At 38.1% G+C, this 21636-nt stretch overlaps 2 protein-coding genes across 5 annotated transcripts in view; both read left to right on the top strand.

Annotated features, from left to right (window-relative positions):
* LOC310641152 (cytochrome P450 2J5-like) overlaps positions 1 to 21353 on the top strand; it is a 36471-nt gene extending 15118 nt beyond the window's left edge. For 2 of the 4 annotated variants that reach the window (XM_083363977.1, XM_083363976.1), the window contains 5 exons: positions 3114 to 3290; positions 5234 to 5375; positions 18758 to 18945; positions 19445 to 19604; positions 20920 to 21353. In XM_083363977.1, the coding sequence (XP_083220103.1) occupies positions 3114 to 3290; positions 5234 to 5375; positions 18758 to 18945; positions 19445 to 19604; positions 20920 to 21104 (852 nt within the window). In that variant the 3' untranslated portion in view covers positions 21105 to 21353. The remainder of the gene's footprint in view (positions 1 to 3113; positions 3291 to 5233; positions 5376 to 18757; positions 18946 to 19444; positions 19605 to 20919) is intronic. The other 2 variants (XR_014492676.1, XM_083363978.1) reach the window with 2 other exon arrangements.
* Positions 13116 to 17905, top strand: LOC310641175 (uncharacterized protein). Its single transcript, XM_083364007.1, has 2 exons — positions 13116 to 16166; positions 17881 to 17905. Exon 1 carries the CDS (start codon positions 13443 to 13445, stop codon positions 14610 to 14612), a length of 1170 nt encoding a protein of 389 aa, XP_083220133.1. The 5' UTR covers positions 13116 to 13442; the 3' UTR covers positions 14613 to 16166; positions 17881 to 17905.
* Positions 21354 to 21636: the final 283 nt, after the last annotated feature.

Genomic DNA, 21636 nt, shown 5'->3' with positions numbered 1-21636 from the left:
TTTCCACCAGAGGGAAGAACTCTTTGGACCATGTGTATTCCAATCCGAAACAGGCATACAGAGCTTTCCCTTTTCCCCACCTGGGTACATCCGACCATCTTTCACTCCTGTTGTGCCCAAAGTATGTCCCTCTCAGGAAAAGGACTCAGGCAGTCACAAAAAGGGTCAGAACCTGGCCAGTGGATGCTCTCAGTCAGTTGCAGGACTTCTTTGAAACCACTGACTGGAGTGTATTTGAAGAACAAGATCTAAATTTATATACAGATGCTGTACTCTCTTATATCAGAACATGCACTGATAGTGTAACAACGGATAAGTGCATTAGAGTTTACGGGAACTGTAAACACTGGATGACTGCAGAGATACGAACACTCCTGAGAGCCCGGGATTCTGCCTTTAAGGCAGGGGACAGGGATGCATACAGAGAGGCCAGGGCAAATCTCAGAAGAGGCATTAGGATGGCAAAACAACAATACAAACAAAAGGTGGAGAACCACTTAGCAGATAACGATCCGAGGCAAGTATGGCAGGGACTACAGCACTTAACCAACTATAAGGGCAGCACGAGAAGCATGGTAAACACCGATGCCTCGTTGGCTGAGGAGCTGAATATCTTCTTTGCCTGCTACGAGGTTAAAAGATCAGACCCAGTAGCCTCTGCTGGCCGGCCTTCTGACTCTCAGCCACTCACCCTGTGCGAACACCAAGTGAGAGCTGTATTGAAGGCTGTGAATCCCAGCAAAGCCGCAGGCCCAGATGGGGTGCTGGGGATAGTGGTAAGGAATTGTGCTGACCAATTAGCAGGGGTCCTGACAAAGATTGTTAACATCTCCTTGCAAACGGCATGTGTACCATCGTGCTTGACCCAGTCCCCAAGAAAACTGCATTTGAGTGAGGATCGGGTCTGCTTTGTCCACCTCCCTGAAGCTTTGCACCGGCATGCCATAGGGCTGTGTGCTTAGCCCCTACCTGTACTCTTTATACACATATGATTGTGTATTACAGGTGGGTATGAGACAGCATACAGGGCAGAGGTACAAAACTATCCATATGGTGTAGTAACAACTTGCACCTAAACATTGGCAAGACAAAAGAGATGGTGTTAGACTTCCAGAGAAAAAAGGAGGAACCTGCCCCACTTTACATCGGGGAGGACTGTGCAGAGAGAGTTTCCTCCTTTAAATTTCTGGGAGTCTACCTCTGTGAAGATCTGACCTGGAAAGTTAACACAACTCAGAGGCTTCACTTTCTTAGGGTCTTGCAGAAGAACAGGGTAGAACAACAGCTAATGACCCTCTTTTACCGGTCTACTATAGAGATTAATTTTCTGTTTTTACAAACAAGTGCTTAATAGACTTAATATCCATTTATTCAGTCAGTATCCTATTTTTTTCAGTTTTAGTTTACATCCATATTCAAAATATCCTAATTGTTTATAGTTTCAGAACAAGTTATATTTGTGTAACCGAAAGTTTCCCTTATTCAAACTTCTTAGCATTTTCTTATTTCCCTTTTCATGCCAAAATATGATATTCTGATTATCTATCTAGATAATTATTCTGATAATGTATCTTATCTATCTAGTTATAATAATATTTCTATTTCTAGCCATCTATTCTTAACCATATTCAAACATCTAATTGATAATATAATATCCCCTCTAACAGGTCAAAGTTTCTGTTTTCTTCAGTCTTACACTAGCTTTCTTCTTTTGCCAACTAACTTTCCAAGTCAGTGAATTTGGATCATCAAATAATTCTTCCTCTATTTTTATGCATATTATTTGGAGCAAAAGAAATAATTTAAAGAGAGGATCAGGTGTCACCCAGTTTCATCCACGTTGCTGTAATGTTGCTTGTTGGTGCTTATTGCCTTCCATTGTCAGCATCTTAGGACTGGCTTTGTGAATTTAGCCAGTCTTTCCCCCACCGGTTTGGAGACTTTCTCAGATAAAATGGGGGGCTGCCACACACACACACACACACACCCTGATTAACAAGGGTCCCCTCCTTACTTGTCGCTTCTATGGGGTGACTTTCGACTCTTTCCAGGGTCCCCCCAGCGGGCTGAAATCAAACATGAAATATGGAGCCCCTTCTTCCTTCTTCTGCATCACCGTGACATCAAATCTAGAAGCCAAGTATGTGGTATCTTAGAATTGTTGTTAAGCAACCAGTTGTAAGTCGAGGATTATCTGTTTCAGGGAATTGTATCACTTTATTGGCTGATGGTAACATAATGATCCAAAAAGAGTGATACCTGGAGCAAGAGAATCAGTTCAACTCGGAAACAAATCAGTTCATTTAGTGATTGATGATTTATATAGCCACCCATCTCACACAGGTGGCTCAGGGGGCTTACAGGACTGTAACAAACCCACCAGAAATGACCCTCAAAACCCAAGAATAGACAATAATCACTTTCTTCATCAATAATTACACATTTCATCTACCCACCTGATCCAAATGTCTTTGGTAAAAGTCGGGATTTCAATACTTTATGAAACACAAGCAGACTTGGGGGGATCTGAATCTCTTTGATTAGGGATAGTCATTTTTGATTCAAAAGATTATCTTGTAGTGCTAAGTCAATGATACTAGATCACAAGCTAGTATACTGGGAAAATTTACAGTTTTTGTATTATGTAGTCTGGAACATGAATCCATTTAGGCGTCTAGTCATGCCAGCCACATGACCATGGAGACGTCCTCGGACAAGCGCTGGCTCTTCGGCTTTGAAATGGAGATGAGCACCGGCCCCTAGAGTCGGAAACGACTAGCACGCATGTGCGGGGGAACCTTTACCTTTACCTTTATTAAATGACAAGTTGTTAGTCACAGATAAACACATTTTAAAAGGCTCCACTAAAAAAATAAAGCAATCTATAATAGCTTTATAATAATCAACCTGCCTCCAACATTACCTGCTATGTAGAAGTTGGGATTTTCAGGGGGGGTTGGGGGTTGGGATCTAATACCATGTATTGTTTGACATGTTTTAATGTGTTTGTAATATTTTTGTTTGAATATTAAGTTCTGCTGTTGCTGTGAGTTGCTAAGAGTCTTCTGTAACTGTTGTGAAAAATAAATAATTTTTCCTCCTCTTTCTTTTAGATATATGATTTGTTCCCACGGTTAATGAACTACCTCCCAGGCCCTCACAAGAAGGCCCTGGCTTCCGTGGATTCAATCCTTACCTTTGCAAAGCAGGAAATAGAGAAACACAAGGAATCTCACTGTCTGCACGAGCCACAGGATTTCATTGATTACTATCTTCTTCAAATGGAAAAGGTATGGTTTTATTGTAGCTCAATAGATGGGAAAGGAATAATCATATTCCTTGCTATAATTAAATAGAAGGAGAGATTGATTCTGACTTCCTTGTTCCTAGATTTTACTTTCTTTTTCATTCAGTTTCCATTCTGAATATAGCTCATGGTAAATTCAGGTTGCTTCTCTTGGAAGTTAAATCTGGTCCACGTCTTATTCCAAGCGGCAGAGAAATCCAGGAAAAGGAAAAATTCCAGGTAGGCTGCAGTTGGAAAGGAGATTTATTGGACCAGTAACAGCAGTGAAAACAGCAAACATTTCTGGGGTAGCTAGGAAATTGGGGTTATAAGTTAGCGAGTTTTTATATGTTTCTGAGGTTTTTTTAATTGGTGTATTGGCATTTGTTCTTTAGACTAGATATAGTATTTTAATTGTCACTGCAATTCTATTGTGGCATGTGGGATCATGACTCACCTTAAGGGCAAAGGGAAAGTGTAAAACAAGTGTTTTGTTTTCCTGATGTTGTCCCCAATTCGGGTCTGAGCCTTTGTCAAATACTATGAAGAACACCAGACATGAGGTGCAGATATTGTTTCCTTGTATTGAAGCGCTCCAAGAAAAGGGGTCCTGGCTAGAAAATGTCAAGCAACCTTAAACAATAGAATTAAGAAAGCTTTATAAATTTTCACTAAAGCAGAAGATGAATAAGCTAGGGTGTATAAAACTAATCATCTAATATACATTTTAGTAATGATCTAACAATCATCCTATTGGTCTCTAGCCATCCCTATTCCTAAACCTTGGCTAATGAATTATCAAGGAGTTATGGTATATCATACATACTGTATTTGCTCAGGGAGATCCCTATTCTTAATTTCCCTCTGAGGTATGCAGGATGTCTAACTCTTTGTTATAGTCCTCTAACCACCTAGAATAGATGCAAGTGTTACACGTGCATATTCTTTGTGAATAAATATTCTTTGTTCTTGCCAGAGAGACTCCAGAATTACAGGCATCATAACCTTGCTTCATTTTATCAGACAGCCCATCACTAATTTAATCTCGTTTGCATAGTTAGTTTGAGCTCCTGGTCTATTCTGCCATCTATTTGGAGATCGCTTTAGCCAAGTTCGATTTTACAATGTATACATTGTTTTATGAATGAAACTTAGTTTTCTTAAGCTTTTTCAGCAGGTTATTTTAGGGGAGGAAAGCTTGGGGCTGCTTTCTGCCTTTGCTAAGGAGATTTTTCTGCTCTTATCCTTTAGGGGAAATATTCTATTCTGCTTCCTTTCTTGTTCTGTGAAATATTTTATTTGTGACCTGCCCATCTTCCGCTCAACAAACCCAGTGTAATGTATTGGGGATTTTGCTTGTACTGATTCACATGTCTGTTTAAATGCTGCATTAACGGTTGCTCATTGGTGTTTATGTGTAACGGCTACTGACTAAGCCAGACTTATTGTCTCCAGGACTATCACTGGTAGATTTGGGGCGGGAATGGCTTCCTTCAAATCTATTGGCCACCACCTAGTGGCCAACCATATAAATAGCTGCGCAGCAGCCACTGTTTCAGTTCTGTTCTGCTTTACTTCAATAAAGCATGTTACTGTTTGGAACCTTCTTCTTGCTTATTGCCAGCAACGGACTGACTGCACAACACCCAGTTTCTTAATAGGAGAATAAAAGTTAAAGTAAAAAAAGTCCTGAAAGAGTTTATCCAGTGTTTCATAAACATGGTTAAAAGCTCTAATACTTCCAAAGAAGAGAAAAGAAACAGGAACACAAAGTGGTTCAAGGAAAAATAGTGCCCACATTTTTTTTCCAGATGGCATATCTTTCCATTAGAATGCATGTGGGCAATCTTGTTTGTGAATTTTTCTGACCCAGAACAGAAGCACAAATGATCCAAGGAAAGCTGCATAGAATTCATTGTAATTTTCATTTTCCATTTTAAACATCAGAGCAGGAATGACCCCAACTCTACCTACAATGAAGAGAACCTGGCGCATTGTGTTTTTGATTTTTTTGTTGCTGGGACAGAGACAACCTTTGCTACTCTGAAGTGGGCACTGCTCCTCTTGACAAATCATCCCGACATCCAAGGTGAGAGAAATCTGGGTTGTGGGAACAAGGGCCATGCTCAGGTTCTAAAACCCAGAGAAATTAGTTGAAGGCATTTGAAATATTAAGGGCTATTGAATGATGAACTGAATCTATTCTTCATAATAATTTTCCTATGTGGATTCCTGAACCAAAAATTATGAAGACAAGTTTAGCAGGATTAAAGGAAAGCATAGAATCTACATAAGGAGAACCTCCTTAATAAAATATTGAGTGAAGAACAAAAAAGAAAACTAGAGATCAGTGCAAATCTGAAACATTTAACCCAGTGTAAATGCAGAAATCTACCAAGGTTTTCAGTTTTGGTGCTTAGTTTCAGTCTAAACTGCATACAAAAGACCCAATTAGAGTATGTTTTTTTTAAAAAAGTAGGAGACTTGTACAATTAGATCCATATTATTTTATAGACAATTGTGGAACATTTTGTTTAATAGAATCAGATTTCCAAATTGATTGGGATTGAATTCAGGAGACTGACTTGACTGAAGGAGAGGCAGAGAAATCTTTGCACTAAGTCACCAGTTTGTATCATTATTCTGAATCAGTTTGGACTGAATCAGATCAGAGTCCAAAAAACAGATTTTACACATGCACACCTTCATGATTCTCAAAAGAAGGATGGCTATTCTACATCTTAAAGTATTGCTGAGGATCAAAACTGGGAAATAATAATAATAATAATAATAATAATAATAATAATAATAATAATAATAATAATAATAATAATAATAATAATAAGGAACACAACATGCCAGATATCGCAGTCATAGAGAACTGAAGCATACAGTTGATTGATATCACTGTACTGAAAAAAATTACGAAATACCACGACCTGGCCATCGAAACTGTGCGATTATGGATGAAACATGTAACAGTGATACCCATTGTCATTGGGGCACTGGGAACTATGTCCAAAATACATCAAGAAATTGCAGCTTCCTGCAATAACTCCAGCAAAGCTACAAAAAACTGCGCTACTCGGAACATCTTACATTTTAAGGAGATACCTGGTTGATACTAAGGATACTGGCAACAGCCCATGTTAACCATTAGTGCCAGTCAATTTGAGTGTTCAGTTGGCTGAGTTTCATGTTTTATGAATAAAAGCTTAATAATAATAATACTTCTTTGATGTGTTTGTGGGGCTTGTGTACTCTGAGGAAGATGAGAGCTATGCCAGATGTTCAATCATACTAGACAGGTCTCATCATAGAAGTCAGACAAAGAGTGTCTCTCCCATAAAAAATATGGTGAGACATAAATTTCAGAATGCCATACCGGCTCAGATGTTGCCCGGGTTAACAATGTCTGCACTAGATGTTGCAGTTCCTGGATATCTAGTGAAAAATGGGTTACAGGACTCAGGACTGTTGGCTGAGCAACCAGGGCCAGCAGCTGCAGAACTACTGGAAGAAAAGGTGTGTTTTTTTGTTAGTTGCGAAGTCGTGTCCGACCCATCACGACCCCAGGCCTTCCTATCCTCTACCATCTTCTGGAGTCTATTTAAGGTCATGCCTACTGCTTCAGTGATGCCATCCAGCCACTTCATTCTCTGTCGTCCCTTTCTTTTCTTGCCCTCAATCTTTCCCAGCATTAGGCTCTTCTACAGTGAGTCCTTCCTTCTCATTAGGTGGCCAAAGTATTTGAGTTTCAACTTCAGGATCTGGCCTTCTAAAGAGCAGTCAGGGTTGATCTCCTCTAGGACTGACCGGTTTGATCGCCTTGCAGTCTGAGGGACTCACAGGAGTCTTCTCCAGCACCACAGCTCAAAGGCCTCAATTCTTTGGTGTTCAGCCTTTCTTATGGTCCAACTTTCACAGCCATATATTGCAACTGGGAAGACCATAGCCTTGACTATACGCACTTTTGTTGGCAGGATGATGTCTCTGCTTTTTAGTGTGCTGTCTATATTTGCCATGGCTTTCCTCCCCAGGAGAAAGCGTCTTTTAATTTGTTTGGCTACAGTCCCTATCGTAGGTGATCTTGGAGCCCAGGAAAATAAAATCTGTCACTACCTCCATTTCTTCCCCATCTATTTGCCAGGAATTGAGAGGGCCAGATGCCATGATCTTGGTTTTCTTAATGTTTAGTTTCAAGCCAACTTTTGCACTCTCCTTCTTCACCCGCAACAAGACGCTCTTTAGTTCCTCTTCACTTTCTGCCATTAGAGTGGTATCATCTGCATATCTTAGGTTGTTGATATGAAAAGGTATTTACCATCGCAAATATATAGTGATTGAAAACAAAGAAATTATGATCTGTTATTACAGATCAAATCTAACAAGAAGAGTATATCTAAAACATATGCACCAGTTCTGGAAAGAACAAAATCCAGAATTAGAAATAACAGAACAGAGACTAGCAGATCAACACCGATTTATAATAAAAAATGAACTATTCACAGAAACAGAATTGGATGAACTGCAAAGGTTTATCCATGGCAAAGAAATCAAAGTCTTGCCAGAAGTAATTCAGAATGTAGAGGCAAGCCAGGGGGAGTTGGCAGTGAAGGAATCCAGCAGAGATATACAACTGTTCTCATTTGGAAACTAGGCACCTCTTCCTCAGGAAGAACTAAGCCCTCTTAACTAAAGAAATAAAAGAATTGAAACAAAGAATAATTGAGCATCTAGAACAGCACAAAAACAACAGAATAAGGCTGCCTGCATTGAAGTTTGTTCCAAAGAAACAGCTAGCTCAAGCATTAACAGATGCAAATATTGCAATATCAAGTATAAGCACCAATTCACTGGAAGAAACAAACCAACTAATGTACAGCACAGCTGCAGTTATTAGTGAATACCTGGGATGCAAAATCAAGAAAGAAGAAAAACAAGCAAACAGTACACCACAAAAATGGAAGGTTAGACTACGATCAGCAAGTTAAGATCACATGCAAGCAAGCTAGAACAGATGAAAGAAAAGAAGCTGAAGAAAAAAAGAGTAAAGAATACCTAATCAAGAAATACCTGCTAGAAGCAAGGAAGATCAAGGAAGCACTGGAAATAATAAAGGATCAAATAACAGCTATAGCCAGGAAAATCAGTAGATACGAAGCACGAATTACAAATTATAGGCAGAACCTCCAATTTCAATCCAATCAGAAACGTTTCTACCAATCCATCAATAGAGAAACTGCAATGAATCAGTCAGTACCTGAGAAAGAGAAACAGTGCAGTTCTGGAAGCAGATATGGGATAACTCAAAGAAACACAACAAGGATGCGGCTTGGTTAAAAGAGGTGGATGCAAATAAAACAAGTTGAAATGAAAGAACTAGTAACAGCAACAAAAATGATAGAAAAAAGATCAAGGAAGATCAAAAATTGGTCAGCACCAGGTGAAGATGCTAGGGATACAATTCAAGGTTTAGATATAGATAGATATTTACAAGAAGTGAATACCCCTATAGTTATACAAGAGCAAAGGGAAGGGATGAATCAATTAATAACTGCTGAAGAAATTATTTTAGCAATTAAACAACTAAAAGTGGGTAAGTCACCTGGAACAGATGGTTTGACAGCTATTTATTATAAAAACTTACAATTAGAAATGGTGGAACCTTTAAAGGAGTTATTTAGAACAATTCAATCTGGAGAAGTGCCTCGATCCTGGAAAACAGCTTTTATAATATTGATTCCAAAGGAAGATCAAGATCTTACCCAATCTAAAAATTACAGACCAATGTCGCTTTTAAATACTGATTATAAGATATTTGCAAAAATTTTAGCAAACAGATTAATGCAGGTTTTGCAACAAATGATTTATAGTGACCAAACAGGATTCATAAGTGGTAGACAAAATATAATGTGAGACATATTGTAAATTTATTAGAATATTTGGAAAGAAATAATCAAGTCCCCGCAGCGCTGATTTTTTTGAACACCGAAAAGGCGTTTGATCAATTGAATTGGCAATTTTTATTAAAAGTATTAGAGAAGATGGAGTTTGGGGATAAGTTTTTACAACCTATTAGGGCAATATATCAGAAACAAACAGCTGAAATAATAATTAATGGTAGTTTAACAGAAGCTTGCAAAATTGAAAAAGGTACAAGACAGGGAAGTCCGTTGTCACCATTGCTGTTTGTTTTAACATTGGAAATATTACTAAGATACGTGATTCAAATAAAATAAAGGGAATTAAAATAAAACATCAAGATTATAGATTAAGAGCGTTTGCGGATGACTTGGTTATTACATTAAGTCAACCGACTCAATCGGTTATAGATTTAATGGAGATAATTTTGCAATATGGACAAGTTTCTGGATTTAAGATAAATAGGCAAAAAACTAAAATATTGTCTAAAAATATGACTATAGAACAAAAGGAATCCCTAGAAAAACTAACAGGATTTGAAATAATCAAAAAGATTAAATATTTGGGGGTATATATTACAGCTTCAAATGTGAAATTATATAAAAATAATTATGAATTTTTATGGCTAAAAACACAAAAAGAGTTAGACAGTTGGAGAAAATTACAATTGTCTTTATTGGGAAGAATTGCAGCAGTGAAAATGAATGTTTTACCAAAATTTTTATTTTTGCTTCAAATGATACCTATACTTAAAAAAGATTCAAATTTGGAGGAATGGCAGAAAGGTATTAATAAATTTATTTGGGCAGGGAAAAGACCAAGAGTAAAACTTAAGATAATGCAAGATATACGTGAAAGAGGTGGTCTTAAAATGCCCAATTTTAAATTATATTATGATGCTGCAGCTTTATCGACAATTAGTAATTGGTTCAATTTAACAGAAGGAAGAATATTGAATATTGAGGGATGTGATTTATTATATGGTTGGCATGCATATTTATTGTATAATAAAAAGGTGGATAATATTTTTAAGACACATATATTAAGGTACGCCCTGTTGCGAGTCTGGAAAAAATATCAATATAAGTTAAATTATAAAATACCAATTTGGGCAATACCTAAACATGCGATAGAAAATATGTGTGGGATTCAAACATGATGTGATCACATATAAAGAAATTCTTAGATTGGAAAGGAATGTATGGCAACTAAAGCCATTCAATATTTTAAAAGAAGAAAAGATAGTACAAATTTGGTTTCAGTATGGGCAGATACAAGCTAGATGGAAAAAAGATCGGAAAACTGGTATTTCAACAACTGATGAAAATTTGGTAAAACAAATTAGAGATCAAAGTCAAGCGCATATAATAAGAATATATAACGCATTGATAGAAATAGATTCAGAAATGGAACTTGTTAAAGACTGTATGATAAAATGGGCCCAGAATACTCAGGAGCCAATAACGATGGATACTTGGGGAAAAATCTGGGTCAGAAATGTAAAATTTACACAGGCACAAAACTTAAGAGAGAACTTTTATAAAATGTTTTATAGATGGCATTTAGATCCCCCAAAATTAGCATGTATGTATCCAAATTATCAACCTAAATGTTGGAGGTGTGGTTGTGAGGATGCAACGTACTATCATATATGGTGGACTTGCAAAAAAGTTAAAGCTTTTTGGATTAAAATTTGGTGGAATATGCAGAAGATATTTAAGAAAAAGATAAGGTTTTCTCCGCAGTTATTTCTGTTGGATATTATTACAGATTGTACTGTTATAGAAATTAAATTGATGTTGAATTTAGTAACGGCAGCAAGACTTTTGGTATCGCAATATTGGAAGAAGGAGGATCTGCCTACTATAGAAGAGTGGACTCTAAAAGTTTTGAACCTAGCAGAAATGGCAAAAATTTCAGCTTATTTGAAAGGTCACTCGCAACAAAGATACATTTCGGAATGGAGAAGATGGATTGATTACATTCAGAATAAATATGGGACTAAAAAGTTTCATTTAGCATATGAATGAGTATTAGAATTCAACAAGATGTATTATTATTTAGCTATGTCTAATGGAAGTTAAAGTGTGTTAGGATTTAAAGTGTATTCATAGATAGTTAGCATATTCTAGTTCAGGTTTGTTAGAGGCAATACCCTGTATTCAGCTCTGGAAAGTCAGGGGGAGGAGGGGGAGGGAAGGGTGGGCTCTATGGGGAGGGGGGGAAGTCGGGGGGAGGGGGAGGGAAGGGTTTTTTTAAAAAATGTACTGTAAAACTTTTCAATAAAAAAAAACAGTACTTGAAATGAAAGAACTAGTAACAGCAACAAAAATGATAGAAAAAAGAGCAAGGAAGATCAAAAATTGGTCAGCACCAGGTGAAGATGAACTGCATGGGTTTTGGTTGAAACATCTACCCACTCATTGCCAAGCAGTTCAACAATATACTACAAGGAGGAGAAATTGAAAAGTGGCTAACAACTAGGAAAACCTACCTAATAATGAAAAATCCAGCAAAAGGGGCGACACCAGGCAACTACAGGCCAATTACCTGCTTACCAACAACTTTCAAACTGCTAACTGGTATGGTAGCTGATGCAGTACAACAGCATCTAGTTAAAAACAATCTCTTTCCACCCGAACAGAAAGGAAACTGCCCCAATAACAGAGGAACAAAAGATCAATTCCTAATTGAGAAAATGAACTTGAAAAACTGCAAGAAAAGGAAGACCAAGCTGAATGTGGCATGGATTGACTACAAAAAGGCATTTGACTCTCTGCCACATGACTGGATAAACAAGTGCTAGAAATAACAGGAGTCAGTAGAAACATCAGAAAATTTGTGCAAAGATCGATGGCACAATGGAAGACGCAGTTGCAGGTCAATGGTGAAAGACTGGGAGAGGATAATATCAAGAGAGGAATATTTCAAGGAGATTCATTATCACCACTACTATTTGTTATTGCACTGTTTCCACTGCCAACAATACTGCATAACTCAGGACATGGCTTTTAAACATCAAAAACATCTGCCAGACTATCCTACCTCCTTCAAATGGATGATCTGAAGCTGTATGGAAAAACATCATCTGAAATAGAATCGCTGCTGAACACTGTCCGTATATATAGCCAAGATATTGCAATGGAGTTTGGCTTGGGCAAATGTGCCACACTTAGTCTCAAACAAGGAAAAATAGTGAAAACTGAAGGAATCAAGATGCCCCACAAAAATAACATTAAAAGTCTGGATGAGGAAGATTACTACATATACTTGGATATCCTTCAAACTGACAACATCAAGCACACTGAACTCAAGAAAAAGATTAGAGGTGAATACATAGAGACAGTGAAAAAGATCTTAAACTGCTCGGGGACTTCAGAATTCAAACAGACAAGCACCTGCAACATAACACCCCGGACTTAACAATTGTCGATAAGAAAGACAAAAAAGTCTGGATAGTGGACATGGCAGTGCCTGGAGACAGCAGAATAGACAAGAAAGAACTGGAGAAGATAACAAAATACAAAGACCTACCAATAGAAATAGTAAGACTGTGGCAAAGGCAAGCAAGGGTAGTATCAATAGTAATAGGCACCTTGGGTGCAATTCCAACTGCAGCATCACTTGAACACCATTGGCATTGACAAATTCACCATTAGTCAATTGCAAAAGGCAGCCTTACTAGGAACTGCTTCCATTCTGCAACGATATTTGTAATACCATCAAACATCCACATCTGCCTATCCCGGGACCTTGGTAAGGACTCAATAGGTAGACAAAAAAGTCAAATCCAGGCTTCCGGTGGTGATGCGACGCTGAAGACAGCCATCTCCAGGCTGTCCGCTCCGCAGCTTTGTTGAATTGCTGAAAACAGCGCTGATCAGCTGTTTTGATGATTCGGAAGCCCCCTCCTTGGGAGAAGAGGAGGGGGTGAGGCCCCAGGTAGGGGTTGAGCTCTCTGAGGCCGCCTGAGCTTTAAGTTTGGGTGGCTGAAGGATCAAGCCCCCCTGAAGCCTGGGTTTGCTCCGGGCTGCGCAGCGCCTCTGCTCCGTGATTTTTGGAGCAGAGCCAAGCGTTAGCAACCACCCCTGCCAGAAGGAAAGACTCTTGAGTGTGAAGACGCAGGCAGAGCAGTACAGGAGGTCAAGGTGAAGTGGACTTTTATTCTCTAGTTCAATGGACTTTATGGCTTTTAAAAGTGAAAGTGCGCAGTAAGTGAAAGTGGGGGAAGATGGCGACTAAAACTTCCAAAGTTCTCCAGAGTGCGGGGGCTTCCCCGGTGCAACAGACCTCATTGCAAGCTTTGCTTCCTCCTGCACCTGCTCCAGCATTGACGCTTAAGGATTTACAGGATGCCTTCGAAAAGCATTCACAATTAATGTCAGATATGATGGATGAAAAGATGGAAAAGCTGGAGGAGAAACTGGAGGAGAAGTTCAGAGCAATGAGGGCAGACATCTTGCCTGCAATTGAAGGTGTGGCCGAATGCGTTCAATGTTTGGATGAAAAAATGGAGGATCTTAGCCAAAAAAATTCCATATTAGAAGCAAAAGTACTAGAGAATGAAAATACAATGGATAAAATAGATGGAGACCTGACCCTCGTCCAGTACCATCAGATAGAGTTTGCTATCAGAATCAGAGGCTTAAAAGAGAATCCTAAAGAAGATTTAAAACAGTTGGTCTCTGAGGCTTTGGAAGTGGTACTGGGACAGTCAGCAGCTGAAATTGAGGGAAGTATAGACAAAATCTTTCGTGTGAACTCAGGGATTGCAAGGCAGAGGAAGTTACCTAGAGATGTGGTGGTTTACTTTACAAAGAGAGCAATTAGGAATGAAGTTATCCAAGCTGCTTATGAAACTAAGCTTGTGGTTTCTGAGCAAGAAGTTTTGGTTTTAAAAGAGATTCCTCCAAAAATTTTAAGGAGAAGGAAAGATTTTGCTTTTCTGGCACAGAAACTTAAGAAATGTGACATTAAGTTTAGATGGGAGATTCCAGTGGGCATGGTTGTGATGCATGAAGGCAAGAGACACCGTTTGGTTACAGTGACTCAGGCACGTGATTTTTACAGTAAAGTTTTAAAAGCAACCCCTCCACCACTTTTGGAATCTGCAAAAGGAAATGGCGAGGGAAAGCCTCAAGATGCTGAAGGAACACAGACAGAGGAGAATGGTGCTGGAGGGGATCAAATTACAGTTTCATCGGCAGCTGCTAGGGAGCAGAGGATGACGCGTGCTGCCTCAAGACGAGTGAGACAAGAGCAAGAGCAAGATCAGCAGAAAGTTATGGAACCTCCAAAGCATACCTATAGTGAAGCTGTGGGAGGGGCGCGGCCTAAGGAAGTTAAAGGGGTCCTGGCAGACGTGCTCCAGAAGCTTCAGGATGCCAAGAATGGCGACTAAGTTCCTAACCTGGAATGTTAATGGATTAAATTCACCACAGAAGAGAAAGAAAGTTTTTCAATATTTAAAACAATTTAAGACTGACGTTATTTGCTTGCAAGAAACGCATATTAGGGTTATGGACCAAAAGTACTTGTTGAATTCAAGGTTGGGTATGCAATTTATTGCTTCTGCAATGAATAAGAAAAATGGAGTGGTTATTTATGTTAAGAATACTCTGACAGCGGAACTAATTGAAGTAGATAAACAAGGAAGATATGTTATGATAGATTTGCTGTTAGAAGGAAAAAAAACGCTTTTAGTTGGACTGTATGCTCCAAATCAACAACAAGCTGACTTTTATAGTTCACTACATACAAAGATTACCCAGTTGGATTATAAATCTTTTATTTTTATGGGAGATTGGAATGGTGTCTTGGATGTACAGCTGGACAAATCGGGTTTTTTTAAACATGCCCCGAGTCATGCTAGATTGCCTAAATCTTTTTTTTGAAATGAAGGATGATCTGGAATTACGAGACATTTGGCGAGAAACGCATTTATATGAAAAGGATTATACTTTTTTTTCTGATAGAAACCAATCTTTTTCTAGGATTGATTTTATATTACTGACTAATGATTTTTTTTTCTAGGATTAAGAAGATAAAGATCTGTGCAAGAACTATATCTGACCATAGTCCAGTCTGGTTAGAGATCAACAAGGACAATAGAGATAGGCGCTCCTGGCGCGTAAATGAGAATTTGTTTAGAAATCAGAGAAATGTGGAAGAATGCAAAAAGCAGATGAAAGATTTTTTTGAAATTAATATGAACAAGGATACTTCTATGGACATGGTTTGGGATGCTAGCAAAGCTTATATGAGAGGGGTGTTAATATATATGAATAATAAATACAGACGTAATATGGAAGTGAGGAGGAAAGAACTGGAGAATGAAATTAGGGAAAAAGAAAAGGCCCTAATTTTGAATCCATCAGATGTGAAGATTAAAGAGGTTATTAACTTGCTAAGAGGACAATTTGATAAGTTGATGGCTGATCAGGTGGCAACTAACTTACGGTTTGCTAGGCATAACACTTTTTGCAATGCCAATAAACCAGGTAGGTGGCTAGCTTACAGGTTAAGGAAAAAACAAAGGGCTTCTAACATAGATAAAATTGAACATAAAGGCAAGGTTGTGTTTCAACAGGATCTTATTAAGGAAGCCTTTGTGGACTTTTATTCTAAATTATATGTTAAGGATAAGATTAATGAAACAGATATTGATGTATATTTGAAGAATGCTAGCATCCCGGTTCTTACACAAGAACAAAAGGAAGAGATTAATCAATTGATAACAGAAGAAGAAATTCTTTTAGCTATTAAGCAATTGAAGGTGGACAAAGCGCCAGGTACGGATGGTCTGACTGCGGTCTACTACAGAAATTTACAACGGGAGCTGATAAAACCATTAAGGGAATTGTTTCAGACAATTCAGAGGGGAGGAAGGGTGCCTCCGTCTTGGAGAACTGCTTTTATTTCTTTGATTCCGAAGGAAGATCAGGATGTTACCCAAGTAAGAAACTACAGACCAATATCACTTTTAAATACAGACTACAAGATATTTGCTAAGGTTTTAGCTAATAGATTGATGAGGGTTTTGCAACAGATGATTCATGGGGATCAAACTGGGTTTATTACTGGTAGACAAATGAAAAATAATGTGAGGCATATAGTTGATGTGGTGGAGTTTTTGGAAAGGAACAACCAGATCCCTGCGGCGTTAATCTTTTTAGATGCTGAAAAAGCTTTTGATCAATTGGATTGGCAATTTTTGATGAAAGTTTTAGATAAAATGAATTTTGGGGATAAACTTTTACAACCAATTAGGGCATTATATCAAAAGCAAACTGCCCGAATAATAGTAAATAATAGCCTGACTGAAGTATGCAATATTGAGAAGGGCACAAGACAAGGGTGTCCGTTATCACCTCTATTATTTGTTTTAACATTGGAGATATTATTGATAAAAATACGGAATTCGGAAAAAAGGGTATTCAAATTAGAGATCAGGATTATAGATTGAGGGCGTTCGCAGATGATCTGGTTGTTACGGTGACCCAGCCAGAAAATTCTGTTGTGGACCTGATGGAGATAATAATGCAATATGGGAAGGTTTCTGGATGTAAGGTTAATGTACAAAAAACTAAAATTTTAGCCAAAAATATGACAGCATCGCAAAAGGCCCTTTTAGAAGGATTAACTGGATTTGAGATTGTTAAAAGGGTTAAATATTTGGGGGTGTATTTGTCACCCTCAAATGCAAAGTTATATAAAAATAACTATGAAAAGTTATGGGGAAAAATTCAAAAAGAATTGGAGAGTTGGAAAAAATTGCAATTGTCTTTACTGGGAAGAATTGCAGCAGTGAAAATGAATGTCCTGCCTAAATTTTTATTTTTATTCCAAATGATACCGATTCTTAAAAAAGACTCTAATCTGGAAGAATGGCAACGGGGTATCAATAAATTTGTATGGGCAGGGAAAAGGCCACGAGTTAAACTTAAAATTATGCAGGATACGCGTGAAAGAGGTGGTCTTAAAATGCCTAATCTTAAATTATATTATGAAGCTGCTGCGTTGTCAGGTATAAGTGATTGGATTAATCTGACACAAGGGAGATTATTAAATCTTGAGGGCCACGACTTGTTATTTGGCTGGCATGCATATTTGTTATATGATAAGAAGGTAGATAATATGTTTAAAGTGCATATTTTAAGACAGGCATTGCTGAGAGTTTGGAAGAAGTATAGACACAAGCTAGACTACAAGATACCGTTGTGGGCAATCCCAAAACATGCAATAGAAAACATAAATGTTGGCTTCAAACATGATGTGACTACGTACAAGGAGATCTTAAGCTTGGAGAGGAATGTCTGGTGTTTGAAGCCGTACAATCTTTTGCGAGATGAGAAGATCGTTCAAACTTGGTTTCAATATGGTCAATTACGGGCCAGGTGGAAAGAAGACCAGAAAGTTGGTTTTTCAATGACTGACGAAAATTTGGTAAAGCAAATTAGAAATCAGGGTCCCGCACATATTAAAAGGATTTATCTTGCATTGATAGACATTGATTCAGAAACAGAACTTGTTAAAGACTGCATGATAAAATGGGCTCAGAATATTCAAGAAGTTATTACAATGGACACTTGGGAAAAGATCTGGGTGCGGAATGTAAAATTTACACAAGCCCAAAATTTAAGGGAGAACTTTTATAAAATGTTTTATAGGTGGCATTTAGATCCTAAAAAGCTTGCAAGTATGTATCCGAACTATCAACCTAAATGTTGGAGATGTGGTGGCGAAGATGCAACGTATTTTCATATATGGTGGACCTGCAAAAAGGTTAAGGCTTTTTGGATAAAAAATTGGTGGAATATGCAGAAGATCTTCAAGCAAAGGATAAAGTTTTGTCGGCAATTGTTTTTGTTGGGTATAATTACAGATGCTACTGTTGTGGACACTAAGTTGATGTTGAATTTAATTACAGCAGCAATTTGAATAAGTTTTTTTTCCTTTTTTTCCTTTTTTTATGTAATATTAGTATTGCTTGTAGTTTTCATATGAGCTAGAGTGCGATAGACTTAATAGTTTATTGTTATTAGCATATGGATGTTTATGATTGTTTTTTGTTTTTATACCTTGTACTTAGCTCTGGGAAGTTGGGGGTGAGGGGAGAATGGGGGGGAGGGATAGGGAGGGTTGGGTAGGGGTGGGTGGAGGGAGGGGGGGATTGTTAAAGATAAAATGTATTTTAAAACTTTTCAATAAAAAAAAGTCAAATCCAGTCTGAACATCTGGCTGACTGTGCAATGACTAATAATAACAATAACAACAACAATAATAACTATTATTATTATTATTTTAATTTTAAGGAGATACCTGGTTGATACCTAGGATGCTGGCAGCAACCCATGTCAACCATTAGTGCCAGTTAATTTGAGTGTTCAGTTGACTGAGTTTCATGTTTAATGAATAAAATTAATAATAATAATAATAATAATAATAATAATAATAATAATAATAATAATAATAATAATGATGATGATGAAGTGAAATAGAATAGAAAATGAAACCCAGCTTCTATTTCCATCATTTTTTTTTTAGAGAAAGTCCAGAAAGAGATTGAAGATGTGTTTGGCATCTCAGGGTCAATTTCCTATCAGGATCGGAAGAAGCTGCCCTACACCAATGCTGTGATTCATGAAATGCTGCGTGTAAAGTATATCTTTCTACTTGGGGTTCCCAGGCAAAGCACAAAGGATGTGAAGATGAGGGGTTACCACATCCCAAAGGTGAGAAATGTATTCAGGCTGCATTCCACTAATCCAACATGAAAGGAAAAGCAAAATACGGCACGTGGTTAAAAGCTCTCTATTCAGCAACTTCCAATGAAGTCATGCAGAAATGAATGGTCAAGAAGAGCAAATTGTTTTGCGGTTAAATTATGGGTTTAAGTCCAAACACCTGTCAGATTTTAACGTTAGAACCTTAAATGTTTTTTTTTATTTATCCTAGGAAGATGATAAGAGAAGAAAGGCTGAAATTAAATTCAGAACTGTAATCATGCCTGACCATGTTTCTTTGTCCATTTCTTGGGGCAATCTGGTGTGATAAATATGCACCCAGATCTCTGTTTAAATGGAAGGGAGGGGAGAAAGGAAGCTAAACAGTTGAGAATCTACTGTTCTCAGAATCTGCTTTGGAAATGAACAAATAGGGGTCCACAGTGGCAAGTTAAAACCAAATGCTTCATCTATTTGTCCTGTTTCTTTATGTAACTCCTCAGTTTAGTCATCTCTATTTTTACAGGGAAGCTTTGTTTTCCCAGATCTGCGCTCTGTTCTTCTTGATCCTGAACAATGGGAGACACCTAAAGAATTCAACCCAAATCACTTTTTAGATAAGAATGGACAGTTCATTGAACGGGAAGAGTTTCTGCCCTTCGGAATAGGTACGTCCATGAGCCCAAAGCATCTTATCCAGGGCTTTTTTTCTCATAGAACGCTCAGAACGGAGTTCCGGCACCTTTTTTGGATACAACCTTGTAGGGTAGGCAAGGCGGGTTGTATGACATGTGTGAGTTCCGGCACCTTTTTCTTTTACAAAAAAGCACTGCTTATAACAAATAAATTCCTACCACCACTACTGCTGAGGTTTTTTGGCAACTAAGTCCCACAATTCAACTTACACTTTTTGTTGCCAATCAATTTCTACAGTTTGCTCACCTGCCCCACCATCAGTGATCTAATCGTACAGTGATCTATGAGGATATCTACCTGGATATACTCTTCTGAGTATATTCCAATAGGAAAGACTGTATTCACTGTGCCTACAAAGCCCAACACTAACTGATGCCCTAGAAAGATACATGGTCAATAAACTGAAAATAACTGAGGAAGGAGAATTGGCTCTCCCAATGTCAAGTTTCTGGCATAGCTCATTTTCCCAGAGAACCAAAATACATTGAGTGTCAAAGGCTGATAAAGCCCCAGGTGGAATGGCCAGTTTCATCCAAATGCATCTGGAGCTGTAAGACCATTGCTTTTTTGATTACGTACAATATTTGAGGATAGTCTATAATCATAAACCAAAATGTGATTCTTTTCTACTAGTAAAAAGAAATTTATGTGTGTTGTTTAAACTGCTTGAGCCATCTCCGTATTCACAAATCAGAGAGGATTTCACAATAAATGAGACATAGGATTCCTTTGCTGTATTCTTTCCAGACTTATCAAGCACCTCGACCACAGTATTTTGGTGTCCCTTCATCCCTGCAGAATATGATCTGCAGAGGTTCCTCTCCAATTTCTGGAGATGTTGATTTGCACCCCTTCAGAATGGCCTCCACATCTTTCCATGGCAATAAGAGTTATGCCAAGCTGGTTCTTCTTCAGAGACAAACAAAATATCAAAGCCCAATAGTAGCTGGGACAGACCCATGGCAATCACTGCCAAACTGACCTCCTGGACCATTCCTGAATTGACAATCTGCCCATAAATATGAAAATTTCTGAGGAAAAGAAGTCAAAGATAGTCTAATGCCACAGTGGCAATTACTCTGATGGGACCAAATAGAAAGGTGTCCCCACTGAAGAGTGTCAACAAACAGAAGAAAGCAGTTCTAGAAATTGAATCTGTTAGAAGATGCTAGTATTCAACATGGAAATCTGCTTTGGCTGTTACAAATCTTTTCAGATTTCCTTGCTGGTGGGGATATACCATGAAGAACAGATTATTATTTGTTTTATGCTTTGTTTCACCTTCAGGTCAGCGTGTATGTGTGGGAGAGCTGCTGGCAAGAGTTGAGATCTTCACGTTTCTGACCACCCTGTTGAGGGCCTTCAGCTTCCGGTTGCCTGAAGGAGTGAAAGAACTCAATGAAGCCCCTGTTGTAAAAGCGACAATGCATCCACACCCTTACAAACTGTGTGCTATTCCCACACATTCTTAAACTTAAACACCATAAAAAACCTAACACTAATGATAGAATAGCTTTTCACTATGTTACTGTTTCCTATATACCTATTCTCTTATGTTTTGTTTCCATTGATTCCACAATCATTGGTGGGTTCACACAACATACCTAACCGTGTCAACAAAAGACCAGAAAGCTATGTATGAACAGTATGTGAAGGAAGCTTGTTACTCTTTACCTTTGTTTCCTTTTTGGTGCCAATAAAACATATTGCTTTCAATTTGTTCTTAGTGTCCCTTTTCATGTTTTTAAAATTTCCCCTATAGGCTCCATGTTAAGCAGCCAGAGCAAACTTCACAGATAGCCCAAACTGATACTGTGCTAGAAAGTATGAAATGCTGCTGACAGAATTAGTGGAAGAAGAAAGAGTGTGAAATCCATCCACATCCCAGGGCAGAACATCCACAAGAGCAGGCAATGCATTGTTTACCTCATATTAGGGCTGAACCTGGACTGGATCCAAATATCTCTTTCATCAAGATCCTTCTGTAGTTACAGCCTAATCATT

Source organism: Vipera ursinii, assembly GCF_947247035.1.
Source record: "Vipera ursinii genome assembly, chromosome: 5".
Lineage (NCBI taxonomy): Eukaryota > Metazoa > Chordata > Lepidosauria > Squamata > Viperidae > Vipera > Vipera ursinii.
Note: the sequence above shows the minus strand (reverse complement) of the source record. Positions and strands in the feature narration are given on the sequence as shown.